This window comes from Pleurodeles waltl, chromosome 12 (genome assembly GCF_031143425.1).
Source record: "Pleurodeles waltl isolate 20211129_DDA chromosome 12, aPleWal1.hap1.20221129, whole genome shotgun sequence".
Taxonomy (NCBI): domain Eukaryota; kingdom Metazoa; phylum Chordata; class Amphibia; order Caudata; family Salamandridae; genus Pleurodeles; species Pleurodeles waltl.
Window position 1 is genome coordinate 215528986 of NC_090451.1, and position 18912 is coordinate 215547897.

Genomic DNA, 18912 nt, shown 5'->3' on the forward strand with positions numbered 1-18912 from the left:
ATTCAGGGATGTTTATTGGAAAAGCTGGAAATACCGAGAGCTCGTCAGTCACAGTGATGCAAGGGCATATCAAGAAAAAGAGGATGCTGCTAGGACAGTCTGACAAAGATCCGCCTTCCTTATATGCTAGGCAAAAATAGTTCTCATACAATGCATCTCACTGGAGTTTACCTTAAGCTGAGCAAGACGGTATTGGGAAAGTGAATCAGAAGGTATTGACCACCGAGGGCTTAACACCAGAGCCAGCATTTGAAGAACACTTTGTGAGAGGATGTTGCTTCCCTCATCTTTTACTCCATTCTGAGAGTCAGCCTATTTAATGTGCAGCCATCATGTCCTTACTAAGCAGACACTCCCTTCGCCTGTCTTGCTCAGCCATGCCCCTTTCCTGCTGCTCATTCAGTTGAAGATAGTGGGTTCTGTCGCAATACAGAACTAGAGCTAAACAGTGCCTAATTTGTACCAGTGGTTGCAGGTGGTGTGCATCAAGACTAATTTTTGGGGAACTTATTTTTGGAGACTTATTTTTCATCACCAGTCTGCCCCAGAGAAAAAGAGATGTATAGGCAGGAAAGCGACAAAGAGAAGAAAGCGAAAGATAGTAAAACAACAGTAAAGAGGGGACGCGGACATGAAAAAGAAAGTGTAAGAGTGAGATAATGAAGTGTAGGGTAATGGAAGAAAGGGGCATGAGGTGAAATGAAGACAAGGAATTCTTGGTATTCAGCTACTGTGGCACATCAGAGAGAGAAAGAGTGTTTGATATGTAGTCACTGATAATTTTTTTTAAATGTTCAAATAAACTATTTTAATAAACCAAACCACTGAAATTAATCAGGTATAGTTATCCCAAGTAACTATAACTTGTGCCCTTAAGCAGAGGTTCCCAACCTATGGTTGGCGGACCCCCAGGGGTCTGTGACACATTCCCAGGTGGCCTGCAGGCATCTCAAGGCCTGGGCCAGCAAGAAGGCACTTCTCCAGCTGGGGCCTCTCGACAGAAACAAGTGAGTGTTTATATATTTGTTACTTTATTTGTGCAGCAGTTTTAAAATCACAGCAAAGTTCCTTGAATAACTAGCAGTTTTCAGGCAAAAATAAAACCGTCAAGATAACTCTGTTGATTAATACACATGCTCGAGAGAGATGAGAGTTTTGTCTAGTAGCAGTTTTCACTCATCTAAGGTAACGCAGAAAGGTTAATAAGCCTGCTGCAAAGAAGATGTATTTTGCTTATCACAGAGCAGTATTTCATGTGCCTGGCACAGTGGTTTACTGCTTGTGGCACACAGATTCTCTTGTTACTGTTCAGTTCATACATTACAATCGTAATCTTGCACAGTGAGCTATGAACTGCCATCAAAGAGCTGCAGGCAAACTGGATGGTACAAGTTAGAAAGTTATGTTTTTTTCTCAGTCTTTCATTATCCCAATGCTGCTAAAAAAGGTTTGTTTGCATATAAATAAATTAGTATTAAAGTCAAAGCTAACCACTGTGTTATGTGCTAAATCCTACGTTTGTGCCTCTCTAGACCAAGCACTCTTAAAAAATGCCTACAAGTATGGATGACATGTGTGTATGTGTGTATGTGTTGATGTAACGTTTTCCAACAGCCTACACTAGTATGAGAGGTGCTATGAAACAAATGAAATACATGTGGCAGAGGGACTATGGAGAGATCAGAGTCGCTTAAGGTTTTACTTCCTTTCCCCACTACATATGTTTGTGAAAAAGCATTCTCATATCTTACGTACCTAAAAAATAAATGCAGAAATCACTTGGGAAATGCAGAATCTGACCTGAGTATTTAACTTTCCGGAATATAACCAAACATTGAAAAGTTAGTCGCCAAGATGCAGCACTAACCTTTACATTTAAATCTTTTGATTTTTCCATATTTTTTCAATATAAAGTAATAACATCTTAGTAATTCACAGATTTGTTCGCTGTGTACTTGTTTGTGTATTTTCTGTGAACTACTGTTTCAGTGTTTGAAGTTTAAATCCTACAAATTGCTTTGGGGTCCCCAGCTTCCAGTAGAGATTCAGTGGGGGTCATCAGGAGTCAAAAGATTGGGAACCACTACCCTAAAGTAATTATAACTCTTTGCCCCACCATGCACATTGTTGTCATGAGCTATGTCATTACAGATGTTGTACTGACGTTATCAGTGAAGTCATAAAAGTAATAAAATGTCACGAGTAATGTAAAATATGAGGTAATTAGCAAGTACATGGTGAGGGAACGAGTTATAGTTACTTTAGGGTATGGGTAACAGTTACTTGAGCTTACTTTAACTGGTGAATTTCAGCTGTCTTGTTAGTTTAAAATGGCATGTTAATGCAGTCGTGAAGACAACCACAAGAGGGCCCTGCACTCCAGCTGAAGAGCATAGAGCTCCAGCTATGAGTGTTTTAGAAAAATATGGTAAGCTTTCCTGGGGTCATAGATTTAATGGCCCACAGGACTTACTGTTTTTATAATGTTGCTGCGGGCTGCTGCACTTCCTGCAGCCCCCCAAAACATAAAATATTTCTAGGGGCACAAACAGGATAAATAAAATGCATATAGAAAGCCCTCCCAGGGCACTATGAGGCACTCTATTCCAGAGCAGTGAACAACAAATGAACAGAATCTAATGCATAGTTATAGTGCGTGTAAAAACAATATCTGGAATCTGGTGCATGATAATACAACATGCTTAAGGACAATATTGATGGTATCTGGAGACCAATTGTAGAACATATGCCAGGAATATAATGATAGAATCTCAATACAATTATACAGCATCCCAGGGGAAAGTGCTGATGGAGTCTGATGCACATTATAACACATGCCCCACTGGTACACAGCTATGTTTCATGCATCAGGAGGTTACTGATGGAGTCAAGTACAGACTTATGGAGCACGCCCTAGGAAGATACTAATTTAATGTAGTTCACAATTGTAGAGCATCCTGTAGGAAGATGCGCATGGAACATGGAACACAATTCCAGAGTATGCCCCAGAAATTATTTGTGGAACCTGTGTGCATTTATATACCATGCTGCATAACAAATAAATAAATACACTATGGTACACATTTATAGAGCGTGCTTCCAGAAGACTTGGAAACTGGTGGACAATTAGAGTGCGTGGCCAAAGAAGATAATAAAATCTGGTGCACAATTAGCAAGCATGCCTCACATAGATGACATGTATAGCATTTTATAAGAAGACATTGTTGCAATCTGCTGCACCATTATAGAGCATGTGTGTGGAACACAATTACAGAGCATGTCACAGGAAGATATTGATGGAATTTGCCTCACAGTCACGCACAATGATTCTCTCACTCCTTCTCTCCCACAAACACAAACCACATCCACTGTCTTCACCACACCCATTTCTGTCTCCCACTAATTTCTACTTCCTTCTTCATGGAGTTCTATCCTCCTGTAAGTTGGTCTGTAGCAAGCGTATACACCTCCTCATGTATATTGAAACAAAATCTGAAAGTAATGACAACAGTAAAGTGCTACTAAATAGGTGTACATTTAGAACTAAAAGAATGGTTATCAGCGCAAAGTAGGATCATACAAAGTGCAAACTCGTGTAACCTTCCTTGTCAGCCACAAATGGTTGACAAACTTTTAAGTTTGATAGGTTTGCAATTGCTTGAAGGTTTCAATGCTAGGAAAATTGTTGAACAATAGCTTTGACTTACTTCCTTTTAAGGAACTAGATGAGCTTTCACACCTGTCTGAAGCCCTCTATTCTGACTTGGTATTTTGGAGTTGGAGTGTTACAAAATCTCTGTGGTCGAGGAAGATAGATTTTGATTATATATGCCAAAAATACAACTTGTTGGACCCACACATCTTGAATTTTGTTCAATTCGAGAAAGCACTGTAGCCTGCCTCCTCCTGGTGGTTTCTGTGAGTATAGCTATGTTTTCTGTTGAAAATGGTAAGTACCAGACGTGGACCAGACATTTGTTGTACATAGGGGTTCTAGCTATGATCACTTCAAAGAAATAGCATCTGAGGTTGTCTTCAAACCTAACAGGATGGGATTGTCTCAAAATGTCACTGCTTTTTCTTGTTAAATGGTTGCAATCCCTTTTTTCTTCTATAGTCCTTTTCACCAGCATATTCAATTCAGGACCAAATACCTTTAGACCGAAGTACAGAATTAGTGAAAATAGAGGTTTTTTTATTTGCCTGCATCTGTTATGACTTTACCCATAAGTGTTTCTGAGAAGTAATTCCAACCCCTGAGGCAGTTGCTATTGAACAAAGATTATCAAAGCTAATGCAAACAAGAATACTGTGCTTAGCGCCAATGAAGCTATAGTGTAGCTGCGGTCTTTCCTTTATTGCACCGCCTCAAAGAATTGAAAAACCATCCAATAACATTTGACTTGCATATGCACTGTTTAAGGTCCAGATATGATAGAAAAGTTCACAGCTGACTATGATCTTTTCAACTTGCTTCTACATTGCTACCCCTGGATCATGAGTAGATTTGTTTTAGATGCAGTAAAGAAAATGGCAGCTATAACTGCAAAAATAGAGTTCACTATTAGGCATGACACAAGTTCTGTTTAAAGGTTTTCTAGAGGGCATTTCTTTGATTGAAAGCGAGGAAACCTATTACGATCCACATGTTTCCATTCCTCCCCTATCATGCTCCTAGTGGTTTTCTGTGGAGGAAAATAGTCCATGGTGTCTGTTTTAAGGTGACTGACTAGTTCCTCAGGTTCAGGCACAGGAGGTTCAAGCCCTACATTCTCTCTAGTTTGGTAATCTCTGTTAATCGACTTCCTTGCCCTGTTGGCAGTCTCTCCACTTACAGTAACCTCATCCCTGATTCGACCTATAGTAAGGGGGTTAAGAGAACATGTGTGCACTGAACCTTTGTCTGTTCGTGGTGAACGTAATACTTTATGCAAAGTAGATTTATTATATTTTCATAATAAATTCTTACCTGTGCTAGCAGGATAATTACTGCATCAGAGACAGAATAAAACAGGAAGTGACCGAGGAGCAGAGGTAATGAAGGTATGAGTCGAAAGACTTACTAAAAATAAGTATTTTTTTCTATGAGCTTGCTACCTGTCTCGAGGCAGTAATCTTCCTAAAAGGTAATGCCTAAGAAAAGGAAGACGGACGAGGAGGTAATGAGACACGTCATTGAAAGAAGTAGGGAATGCTCAATAATTCGGCTTTCCATTAATTCAATTCAAGCTGAGCTAATGGAATGAAAGCTGTCTCATTTGTAAGTATTTCCTTCTTACATCATCCTCCTAGCTCTTGTCCCGGGTGTGTCTTGCTCAGATTACATCATCAGAGTTTGTGCATGGCGGCCTCGATTTTACTAATAATACACACACGAGACCACAGATTAGTTTATTTGATGCTGTTTCATTATCAGCTTGAGTCAACAAAACACACCTTGCTAACAGTTACCCCACGCTTTGCTTATGGCATCCACCCCCTAGCCCTTCTAAGTGTTTCAAACCTTTTAATCCCACTGCACTCACTCCCACCAGGTCTACGATTTCTTTTTATTTCCTTATTTCTCTACCACTGTATTCTTCCTCAAACACGCATTCTTTTCTTTCGTACATTGCCCCTCATCATTTTGTAGCTTCCACTCCATCTGACCCACTGCCTCTCTCATTTTCTGTTCTCCTTTCCCCTCCTTCTTCTTTCCTCCCCCACACTCCTTTATGTTCCAAGCTGTTTTCTTGTTACTGACTTGTACCGTACTCTCTCGTTCCAGGGGTGATGTTCATTGTACCTTATCTAGCCCAAAAGTCATTTGTATTTGTCAATACAAAGGTGACTTTCCCAATCCCCTCTCTAGTCCTAACTTCAGCTGTGTTGTCTCGCCAACGGGTGGATATTTCCCTCTTTCCTCTTTCAGCTAAATCTCACCTGAGCTCTTTTATTCCACAGGTGGATGGTGACATTCCTCCAAAGGTGAAGAAAGATGCCCATGAACTCATTTTGGATTTTATAAGGTCTCGACCACCTCTTAAACCGGTAGGGTACTGCATCTTTTACAAGTTGTGATTGGTCGAGAATAACAAGGGGGCTATGGGTGAAGGTGGGGCTTGGGGGAAAGTTACTCCTTCTATGTTCTATTGAATCCTTCTCCACAATGAGGTAGTATATTTTCTTAAAGTGTTCACATTTCGCCCCGAGCACACAGTTTAAGCAACTTCCGTCTCCACCTAACACAGGGCGGTGTTTTTGGAAAATAAAAACAAGAAAAGGATTAATTTTGGACACATTCATATTTGCCGAGTATTGTGGGGCGATTTTAATAGTAGTCAGAAATGCACAATGGGTATAGCTCCTTCTCTGCATTGTGGAATTTTAGTATATTTGTATGCTTACACTTGTTTCAACAACCCTACTCCTGCGGTTTCTTAGGAGAATTCAAATTCTGCAAGTTTAATGTTAGCGAAATCTCCATCATTTGCACAAGTTTGTTAAACTTACCGTTTTTATAGAAACCATTTTCCAAGTGAAGAAATATTTCCCCTACACTCCCACACTACTTTATTCACGTACACCTACTTCATTTAGATGCAAGTGTTGAGGTTCAGAAAGTGTTCGATGGTATTAGCAGATGTTTGTACTAAGCAACAAACCTATGGACATGCGAGTTTTCTCCATACTTGCGTTACCTGTCCTCATACCATTCCTTTGGAAAGGCCACTTAGATACCCCAAGGTCCCATGACAGCAGAGAAATTCATACAACTTCCAGATTTTTTGAAGTTTTGTGTAGGGACCTGGCTTGAAAACAGTTTAAGGAATCGGGTCCCAGCACAAATTAATGCTCTAATAAATCCCCCATCTAATCTGAAAACCACTCTCACAAGGGACTTCAAGAATGCCATTTCACAATTTATACATGTAATACTAGAGTGAACCAATGAGAGTATATGAAGCTAATGTCATTAGTTAGTAACACTGGCGTTTCAAGTTCCAGCATATGTCGATGACACACCGCAAGAACCTCTTGCATCTTTAGAATGTAATCGAATAACGTGTAATAATGAAAAGTTTTCTGCTATATTCTTACTAAATATAACAAAAATCGATACAAACACAGGGCTCATCAATTAGCCCATACATCTAATGTAATAATCTGGCAATGCGTCTTGATGAAGAATTAAAATTCGTTTAGATGAATAAATGCAATTTTCTTAACGCTTTATCAGATATTTAACTCAAGTGCACGAGTCCTTTTGAGATCAATTGAACAAGTGTAGCCCCCATCAGGCCAAAAATGGCCTGCTAAAAGTCGTCCAAAAATTACTACAATTTATATATTGATTCCCACAAAAGCAATGGTGCTGAAGAAGTGAAAAATATGAACATCTTATAACAGTTGGAGTCACATGATGGGTGGTTGTGTTTTTGGTGGGGAAAAGCCAATGCCTGAATCATGGGGAGGGGAAGCAGAGCACTCCAAAATCAGTGGAAGGCGAAGATCTGAGGGGCTAGTTGGAGAACTAGCAAATATTGCCAATACACCACATTTGATATATGTGGAAACAGCTCACATTGAAGTGAAAGCACACAAGTACAGTGAACAAGGAGGAGTGGGGAGACAAAGATAAAAAGTGTAAAATGTGAAGGAAATTAGATAATGACATGAAATTAAAGTCAAATTCTACAAATACAATAATGTAGAGATACAGGACACTGAACTGCTGTGCAGGAACCAGTACAGAATAAAACCAAAATAGACGGGTTTAAGATTGATGAGAAAACTCAATGAGCTGGAAATTTGATGAGTTTGTAACCAAAGAAACCACATGGAATTAACATCCAGCTCCATCCCAAAAGTGATACCTCTCCTCTAAAGATCAAATTATGATGCTTTTATAACTTTCTAAATCAATCTAATTGATGAGGAAACCCCAATGCCTCCCCCCCAAAACAATTCGAAGCATTATAAAATTCTGTAACTTCTGTCCCTAATGTAAATGTCTATAAAAACGCAGGGTGCCTGCAAATTAATTGTATTTATTTATTTAAATAACACATATCCCTAAAGAAGCTTCTCTGATAGATGAACTGAGAACTTCTCACTTGTGTTGTTCACTTGAAGTCCATAACATCACAGTATTTCCAAATGATAAAATAAACCCTTCAATGAAGCAAATATATGTATGTATGTATATATATATATATATATATATAAATACATATATATATATGTATATATATATATATATGTATATATATATATATATAGAGAGAGAGAATTCAGAGTGCTACTTATGATATGAATATGCTGAACTCAAGAAGTGCTTTTATTCATTATGTTACAAATTTTGCTAACTGGGGACCAGTGAGTTTTTATCTTTGGTGCCATAGTCAGAATCCAAGAGACTATTGTTAAAAGGTGACTTGGCCTCCAACTGGATTAAAAATATCATAGCAAGTGGATTGTCAAAATGCTAATGAATGGCATATGTAATTGAGACGTGATGCATAAAACTACCTTTGCCAAATGCCACTGATGTGTTCTTTAATGAATGATGGTTTTTGCTTCCAGTACTAGCAGTATTCAGTTTTGTACAAGAAACATTTAATGTTTGTTGTTGTTATTGCAAACACGAATTGTTGCAATTACTGTTGCAAAAATTCCTGTTAATGTTTATATGGAATAAGAATAAAAATAGTGCTAAAGGCACAAATTTAGACTATGCAGAAATCTTCAATATATTATTTCCCCTTCCATCACTGTGAAGTCTCTCTTGCTAAACAAGCACCAACACTCCTTCTCATTTTATTGTCACAAGGGATCTTCCAGACACATGCAAAACTGGAAAGGGACTCCTTCTACAGAAACCTCAATTCAGCCAACAACACTAGCTACCAATCATCACACATGTATCATTCCCCAGAAAGAAATCAAGAGAGAAGTTGTTGTTGCCACTGTACAAGGAAAAATTAACTACCAATACGGTTTTAAACTATGCTGTGGCACTGAGTTACATACAGTCCTGGTCATGGATGATACACTACATCAAACAACAGCACCTCCAACTCAAAGTCCTGCTTGATCTATTTCCCACCTTTAATATCAATGACCATGTTCCAACGAGCAATGGAATTTGGGAATGCTTTACTATACTGGTTCGCCTCCTAACCAACATTATTGTCCAGATCGACAACCCCATATCTCAGCTATTACCTATTACTAGCTGAGGGCCTCAAGGCCAGCGGACAAGATTTCCGAGGCTATTTTTCCAGGATCTGGGGATAAATATGCCATCACAGATCAGACTTGCTCCTTCTCTTCTCCACCATAAGTAGCTAAAACTCATTTACTTGGGGAGCGCCTCAGAGGTCCTCACCGTCCAACAATAAGGGAGCTCCCTGATTGTGCCGACCTTCCTCCCCCACATACCTGGCCAAATTATGAAGATTCTTAAAGGGCATTTAAAGAACTTCTCCATTCCCCCTACCCACCTGTATATAACATTAAGTACTGTATATACTTAAAACGAATTTAAATATTCACTAAACACAATCATTTTGAGGAATTCCTCTAACACATTTAAATGTTTTTAAACAAAATTAATTCTTGAATCATTTCAAATAAATCTAATAGGAGCTGAGTCGTTAAAAGTAATCAATACTGAAGCAAGCTTAGGAGCACACTAGGGAAGCACATCACTTTAATGATTTTTTTTGTGTAAGCCCAACAATATGCATGATGATATACACCGCTGTGAACATTCTGCAGGCCTAGGGTAAAATTCATTTTTTTCAAAGAGAAAATGATTTCCTACGTGAAGACTTTAAAAAAAAGGAGGTGTCCTAAACTCTGCTCCACAAATTGTCCACTGCTTTCGTCTGCGTCACAAAGTTGTAAGTTTAGAAATACACAAATGTTTGGGAAACATACTGCAAATGTCTGTCAATATCGACAACGTTTCAACATTCACGCTGTTTATATTGGTAGTTCTCTTTACACCCCTCTAATATGATCTCACCCACAAATGTGGAAATATCTACTCATCTTTCAGATTCCTTTAGTGTTCCATAGTGAATGCAACACGAAATCTAAAGATCCTGACATTGTGCATCAGGAAAAGGAGAGTTTATGTGGCAGTTTCCAGTTTCTTGTACTTAAGTGTGTGTAATATTTTGTAAATCCGGCCTATTATGATCATATGCATATATCCATTCAGCCCACTAAAGCTTGACTAATTTGACTGAGCCTGAAGGCTCATTAATCACAGTGCAGCTCTAGAAATATGCCCACTTGACCTAAAACACCTTAAACAGATAAATCGCATGGACCTCATCCACCTAATCTCAACACCACCTACCTACAAGACAACTCTAGGAATTCCCACAGCCAGCTGAAATGCCCCCTAACGTAAAGGACCACAGTGAGTAATCTAAGAAATCTCCTTGCTTAGTATTTGCATGACATTGTAAGAGACAATTCATTTATTCAAACAGAATTTAGACGCATGGCTTTTCAACATAAGCATTTACTAATTTCCACTTCAATGCCTTTAGGTATCAGAAAGGAATCTGAGGCCTATGCCTCTGAAGCAGAGGAGCCTTCATGAAAAGATTCTGGAAGAAATCAAACAAGAGCGAAAGCTTCGACCAGTACAAACACACCACAAGAGTGGGAAAGGTATGCTGATTCATGGGGAAACAATGGAAGTGTGGGCACTCTGTTCCTGTCTCTATTCTAGTTTCCGAGGGCACTTGATTTGGTGATTCATATGATGACCATAAAATTATAAGGTGGAGGGAAGACATAGTTTCCCTAAATCATGTACATTTCTGATTATATCAGAGAACTAAATGTAAATAGTCACCTTCTGAAATGCATACACCTCTCCTGGTCACCGATGAGCTGCATATATGGTTGTGAGCCAAGAAAAGGACTAACAGTTGTTTTCTTGTCCCATTCCCTGGACTAATAGCTTTGTTGAGATATGGAGTATTGGAACTGGTGTTGATATGTTAGGAATGATTTTATGTTCACCACTGACATAACCTCTTGTTGGTGCATTGACAAGACTTGCATCATAAATGTAAATAGTGCTACTTATCAAAGAAACATAATTCATTAACCGGACCAGGGTTCCTGTCATCAATGTGTGTAGATCGTATGGGTGTTAATTGGCAGGAAGGCTGTATTGGCTCTGTCGGCAACCCGGATGCCCTTAATAAGATGAGGGGTGGGGGCATGTTATGCTCTTTTAAGGTAATAATGTTCCTAGACGCTCTGGTTGAACTTAGAGTATACGATTATGCCAGGGGTTTATCTGTAGTACAGCCTGTGACATGCATAGCTTTTCACATAATATGTACAGAAATTTGAGCTGTAGGTTGCACTGTCTGGCCCATTTTTGTTTCGGAAAATAAATAATAGGGTGAGTGTCCCCAAAACTCCCCTCTGTTGGTAAGAGTCTTTTTGTATGCTGGTGCGGTGCATTATGGGGTTATAATAAAACATTTACATTTGCCGCTTTTAGCAGTACGGCCCTGATTGGCAGTAGACACGAGCCTGGACAGCACATTAAATCATGCTTCTGTCATCCCTTGAACACACATCTAGGTATTTTCAGAACTATAAGAGCTCTTAAGTGTCCATATGTGGCATTCAGTGCAGCATTAAATGACCCATAGACTTTCTAGGTAAGCACTCAGTACTATAGTGGCAGTAAATGCAGTTATCATCATCTGACCAGTCCTGGGGACCCTAAAGAGGCTTAAACCCATCATCTGTCTCTTTGCACCTTATTGACAACCAGTTTTTGAATAGCAATGACAGTCATAATGGACAGACCTTTTGCTGTTAGTTAACTGACTAGCAATTGGCTGTTAATTGCAAAGACGTCTGGTTCGAAAAATGCATCCTTAAACAGAGTAGACTACTTTATTTAAATTATATTGTAACTTATCTAGTGTCAAGGGAAGAATCTACTATTACAGGCATAAACCCTCCAGCAAGACTTTAGGGTCCTGTGCCAACCCTGCTGGAAACCAATTTCCATGAACCAATAACGGTATCGAAAGAGCCTCGTCAAGATTTGGGTTTACAACAATGCCTCTATTAGCAGATATGCACTAATGGACATACCAGTAGAATACCTGCACCATCCATACCATGGGCAAGTTTCTTTGTGACACCAAAAAAAGTGCCCATAATCTTAAACAACATACCTCAGCTGAAAAGGCCATAGACTTAAACACATAGAAGTAAAACATTGTAAATGGCATGCGGCTTATTTGCAAGCAATTGGGTGTAGCTATTGTCTTCTGTATTACCAATGAGGACTACTTTGGAATCCCTGTTATGTAATCATTCTGACAGCTAAAGTAACAATACCTCAGCAACCGAACTAAGAATACTTCAGCATCTTCTAGTGATGCACAATGGATGCTTTGATCTAGTATCACTTACTATTTATTTTACATTTGTATCTGTGTTACTTATGGAGCGCATTCAGACCAATCGCTAGACAGATAAGAGAGGCTGACGAGGTTCAGAGAACTATAGCTAAAACAACCAAGTCTTTAGTTGCCTTCGAAATGGTAGGAGGGATGAGATACCCCTAATTTTAACAAGTAGCATGTTCCATATCTTAACAGCTGCCACTGAGAAAGGCTTGTCTCCCCATTTTACTCTTTTAATCCTCGGAGTCTGTTTCAATCTGAGATCTGCTGATCCTAATGGGCGACTGGGAGTCTACAAATTGATCACTGCTTGCAAATATCCTGAACCCTGAGAGTGGAGGGCTTTGTGTGTCAGGCACAGTGCCTTAAAAATGATGCGCTTCCTAATGGGTAGCCAGTGCAGCTCCCTCATGCACTCCCTGGTGGATGCAAACTTGGATAGCCCAAGCACCAGCCGGGCAGCTGCATTTTGAATGAACTGCAGCTTGTTCGGGGATGATTGATTTATATTTAGGTATAAGGCGCTACAGTAGTCCAATCTAGATATGATGGGAGCAAGAACCACTGTCACTCTTAGTTCTTTTGGTATAAACGGCAGGATTTTTGTTTTTTTTAGGATTTTAACCATCCAAAGGCTGGCATTAGTGAGTCTATTTAGCTGGGCATCGAAGGTTAGAGCTGAGTCACATATAACCCAGAGGTTCTTGGCTGCAGAAATGGGAGTAGGTAAGGTCCCACAAGTCTCATGCTGCAGCTTCAAATTGTCAGTTAATTTTAAAACTTAATCAGGGGTGGCCTGGCCAGCACCAATGGAAAACAGAATGTTGAACTCTTGCCCAACCTCATCCTCGAGAATGTTGAGCTTTTGCCCAACCTCATCTTCGGGACACTAAATGCATCACAATATGCATCCAGCTCATCCTCTCGCTATCTAAAGACCCCTCAACTGCAAAGGCCAACTTCCACTTCTGCATGACCAGCATCGCCAACTGGATGCAAGACAACTGCCTCAGACTCAACACAGACAAAACAGAAGTTATGATCTTCGGGAACACTGCCTTACCACTGGTCTACTCCTGGTAGCCTGCCAACCTGGGCTCCCCACGGGCCAAGCCCAAAACCTCGCCATCATCCTGGACAAAAAAGCTCACCATGAAGAACCAAATCAAAGCAGTCTTCTCTGCCTGCTTCCTCACCTTCCGCAGGCTCCATAAGATCATCAAGTGGCTCCCAATCTCCACCAGACGTACTGTCACACAAGCCCTCGTCAAAGCTAAAAGAAAAATGAAAAATGAAGAGCTACTCTAGAATTACATTTTATACATAGATACACTCCAAAGGATCATAATATAACAATATTTATCTTATAATGTATGTCAACAATTGCTTAGTGGCTATATGTCCAATCCAGGGCTACATCAGTATCATAGCCTTCACTTCAACAAATATCATTTCATGGAAACATAAAATCATTTATCAATGTTTTATTACATAATATCAAGTACATTGTAAAACAGACAATACCTAAAATCAATCATACCACATTCACTCAACACTAGTATATACAACAATATACAAAAATGCATTCAAAGATTATATATATATATATAGTAATAGTTTGATATATTATCAATATAGATACACATATACAGGGAGCTGTAAGCTCCAATATCACAATATTCTTGTATAATACTCCAAGAGCATAGTAGGAACCAAAGGCCAATATCACAATATTCTTGTATAATACTCCAAGAGCATAGTAGGAACTAAAGGTCGATCCTCTCATAGGGACTCCACCTTCATCAGGACCATTCCCAAACTTGTGTTCAAAAAGTGGATACAAGCACCATAAGGAGGACATATATGTTGAACATAGTGCCGATATTTTGATATATGCCACATTAGATGACGATATCTGTAGAGGTCTCTAAATAGACATTATAATGGAGAATGGACGGTCTTCCAAGAGCTGAAAAAGATACCGCTTGATGAACGCCATATCGTCCACGCTAATATTTAAAATTTTGGGTTACCTCCATTGCTAGATGGCTCATTGTGGACAGAACCACTTCTATGACCCACTGTTGTTATGGTTTAAAGCCACGAGGCAGACGCTCCTACCAGGAAGATGTGTGTTTGTTTATCCTCTCTTACGAACAATACAGCCGACACATATGTCGGAGCAAAATTATATTTGTTGAAGTGAAGGCTATGATACTGATGTAGCCCCGGATTGGACATATAGCCACTAAACAATTGTTGACATACATTATAAGATAAATATTGTTATATTATTATGCTTTGGAGTGTATCTATGTATAAAATGTAATTCTAGAGTAGCTCTTCATTTTTCTTTTAGCTTTAGCTTGTATTTCCCTGGCTGAGCTACTATATTGGTTTCAGGGACCCTTTTTTGTCTCAGTCTAACACAAGCCCTCGTCACCAGCCGCCGGGACTATGGCAACGCAATGTACACCGGACTCACATCACACCTCACAAAGAGACTTCAAATCATACAGAACTCAGCGGCCATACTTATCCTGAACCTACCCAGATGGACCCACATTACCCCCCACCTGAGGAAACTCCACTGGCTCCCCGTACACAAAAGAATCCTATTCAAGATGATGACACAGGCCTTCAAAGACCTTCACAACCAAGAAGCAGCATACCTCAACCACAGCCTGAGCTTCCACCTTCCCTTCAGACCCCTGCCCTCTGCCTCGCGCACATCCCGTGCATCCGCCTCTTTCCTTCTCCTACCTCTCCGCCAAAGCCTGGAACAGCCTCCAAATCCACCTCAGGACATCGCCCTCCCTCCAGGAATTCAGAAGGGGACTCAAGACCTGGCTCTTCGACTGAAGCACCGAGCAGCCAGAGCTAGCAGCTGGATACCCTCACGGGTGATTAGCATGCTCTACAAATCCTGTTTTGATTGATTTGATTTAATCTAGACAAGCTATGTTTTACCAAATGGCTAGTGTGGCAGTGATTGGTGACAGGCCAGAGGGAATCAAGCTACACAGATGTACAAGACAGTTGTGTTTCCTGTCACTTATTTTTTGCCTTAGCTAAGGAAACTCTGACCCAAAATATCAGGCAAACTAGGGCGATATAGGGAATGGACTTTGGTGGCAGGATAGACAAAATACAGCTGTTTGTAGTTGACATAATATTAACCCTGAGAAACCTGGAGCAACCCATACCAAAGGTGACTGATGTTTTGAAGATATGTACGTCTGTTGCTAGTTTCATACTAGACTTGGAAACATTTGAGATGATGAGTGGGATACTCAAAGACTGGATAGAAACTCCCCCTTTATTTATTTACATGTTTTAGTACAGCTCCAGTTGACTGCTTGGTACTAAAGTGCTCTACATAGAACCTTTACATAGACCACATATGCAAGATATGTGTACATAATTCTGCAAACTTGAACACTGCCTGGTATCTGTTTATTGGAACAATAGAGAGTGTGACATAGAAGAAATGGGGAGCACCAGCAGGGATGTGTATGGGTCCAGGCAGTAAATAGTTGAACGGTCCCCAAAACAGGGTTGATGTTTAGTGGCAGACCTGTGTGGTACCTTTGTAATAGAATAGAAGAAGATGCTTGCATTGACAAAGCAGTCAGTGTTCAAACGTCTGACTGAATAGTGCTTAAAGGTAAAGACTTTTTGGTTTATTGTCTAGAGTCCAAGGATTCTTGGTTTAATCACAGTCTCTTTCTGTGCTGGAGCTGCTATTGGTTAACACTAGTTCTGAAAGTTGAAAGCTCTACACAGATAGCTTGTCAATAAAAGCCTGTAGTAGCTGAATTAATTAGGTATCCATTGCCAGACACTTCCTTATAGTCTTGTTTTCCATAGCTATTTGATCTTCTTTCCACAGGTTTTGGCTCACTGCCTTGCATCGTGAATGCCTGTACAGCGGACATCAAATCCACATCTTGCATTAACCTTTCACTATCCGAGCCAAGTAGTCATCGGCAACGACCCAGAGTTCTGCTCAAGGCACCTACGCTTGCAGAGATGGAGGAGATGAACATCTCAGAAGTAAGAGCCCACATCCAGTTTGTTAATCTGGTCTGTAGTAAAATGGATTTCCAAGATAGGAACTGCCCTGTCCCAGTCCTCTTCAAGCACTTAAGACTGTAGAATGCCCTCAGTGGGGTAAACATCATATGGTGACCACCACTTGCAGAACTGGTGAAAGGCTACTAAAATTTACCACCTAGTCACTTACAGAAAAATGTTCAACCAAGTGAGGGCTACTGCAGGGCCTATTTTGCTCTCATGGATGCCCTGCAACATATATCTAATGGTAAATACTTCCGATTGGTGAAATGCCCTAACTCTCCAGCAGATTAGAAAGAAGATGAAGACTCTTGTCTTGACGAAGCACTAATGCAGCACTGTAGTACTCTGTTACTAGTCCCTTGTATAGAATCTTGGGCGTAATCTTGGGCTCTTACTCGGTCAGTGTTTCAACAAATACCGGACATTTTTTAATGCTTGTTATGACTCGTGCACAAGCCTAACACAACTATCATCATGGTTTATTGGCTTTTCATTGTGTACATTTTGACAGCCTGACTAGCACCACAAATAAAAATACGATCACTAACAATTGCCCGACCACAATCACATTACCAATACCACCACTGCCAATAACACCAACACTTCCGAAACCACCACCAATACCACAAATTACACTATTTTTTACCACCACCACATCACCTATACCATCCTACCACCACAAAAACTACCACTACTAATAATTGGAAAAGACAGTTGGTTTGCTTTTCATATGCTATCGCACAAAAACACAATTTCTGTGCGCCTGTGTTTGCATGCAGTGTCTAAATAAAGGCAGGCCTATTAGCTTTACAAATGCATGTTTAGAAAGGCTGTTTTTTTACAGCACACTCGAAAATCTAACAAACTTTTGAAGTACTCGAGGGCTTAAACATTTCATGTTTAATGGGCCAACTTGTTTGTTTAAGGACTTTGTGCTACAGATATCCCTTAATAAACAAACACGTGTCATGATAGTTTATACAATATTGTATTAGTACAGGTGTACAAACACACATTAACACACCATCCATACATGTGAATCCCTCAGTCACCGATATCTGCAAAGTTAAATGCTCACATTGCTTAGAATCTCTAAAATGAGTCTAGAATTATGTGTTGGGTCCTTATAACTTACAGATCATTGATTACAATGATGCAAGTTTTCTCCCAACTGAGTGCAAACTCCTGGATCAGACCTGACCTGATGTTAGGATGGTTATGGTAGGAGACACTGGTGAGTCTATGACAGTCCGAGGGGTACTTCATTTTATTGGGGGCATTGATAGAAAGGTTCAAAAGTCCTTACAAGTGGAGACTTGACAAAGATCCAACTGTTGTAGAAGGGATGTTAAAAATAAAGTATATTATCCACCAGGAGCCTCTTATAAGATGGTATGTATATATGTGCTATTTGTATAGCACAAACTTAGCCAAAAGGCAGTGTGTCACTGTATATGGTCAAAGGCAAAGCACTATAAAAGTGATTGGAGGGGTAGCCGAGTTCTGATAGCAAACAGACTGTTATCATGTTGTAATATGTTTTAAAGAGATGTGTTTGAAGCTGTTTCATAACTTATTTTTCATATTAAATTTCTATATGAACAAGTACAGCACATGGTTCAATATAAAAAAAAATAAGGAAACACCTCCCAGTAGCCTCTGATGGTCAGCGCACAATAATGTCCACATAAGTATCATGCAGATAGAGCTCCCATTATACAGCCGTCCCCCTAGTTCAAAACTATACAGTCCTCCCTCCCATCTCCAGGGCAGGGCAACACCCCATTCGGAGATGCCCTCGGGTGGTTCAGATACGTTTTCCAGCAGCGCAGTGTTGCACCTCAAAACAGCTACATGTGTATCTGCCCCGGCAGACCCACTCATTCTGCGCCCACATCCCCAGCATCTCAATTTAGTAGACAAGCATGAAACCCCATATGTTCTTAGGTTGCTGGGCCTGTGACATCACTGTGTAGTTGGGTTCCTATTGTCCATTACAGTCCACCATATCTCCCGACCAATCTTGAGATCTGGGTCTGCGGTCCCTCCCCAACACACAATATACCTGTCTCTTGGCCAGCAGCAATCCCAGTAAAAAGAATCGTCTTACAGTATTTGATACGGTTTGGGTATATCCTAGTAATGTCACTTTTAGGGTTAGGTTGATCACTTTGTTTGTCATGGTTGACAGTGTGGCACCCGCCTCACACCAATAATCTGCTACAGTCCTGCATCTCTATGCCAAATGGAGGAAGTCTGCATGAGGGATAGCGCGTCTGGTGCAGCAGGAATGATCTCGGAGTCTAATTAGGAATAGTGTGGGAGTGCAATAGGCTTGCTGGATGTATTTTAAGTGAACGAGTCCCAGCCTGCCATTAGGCAATAG

The 18912-nt window shown here is 40.1% G+C and overlaps 1 protein-coding gene across 3 annotated transcripts in view; it reads left to right on the forward strand.

Annotated features, from left to right (window-relative positions):
- Window positions 1–18912, forward strand: part of SPIRE2 (spire type actin nucleation factor 2) — a 273533-nt gene that overhangs the window by 165607 nt on the left and 89014 nt on the right. For all 3 annotated transcript variants that reach the window (XM_069216794.1, XM_069216797.1, XM_069216795.1), the window contains exons 6-8: window positions 5944–6030; window positions 10548–10671; window positions 16339–16502. In XM_069216794.1, coding sequence (XP_069072895.1) covers window positions 5944–6030; window positions 10548–10671; window positions 16339–16502 — 375 coding nt within the window. The remainder of the gene's footprint in view (window positions 1–5943; window positions 6031–10547; window positions 10672–16338; window positions 16503–18912) is intronic.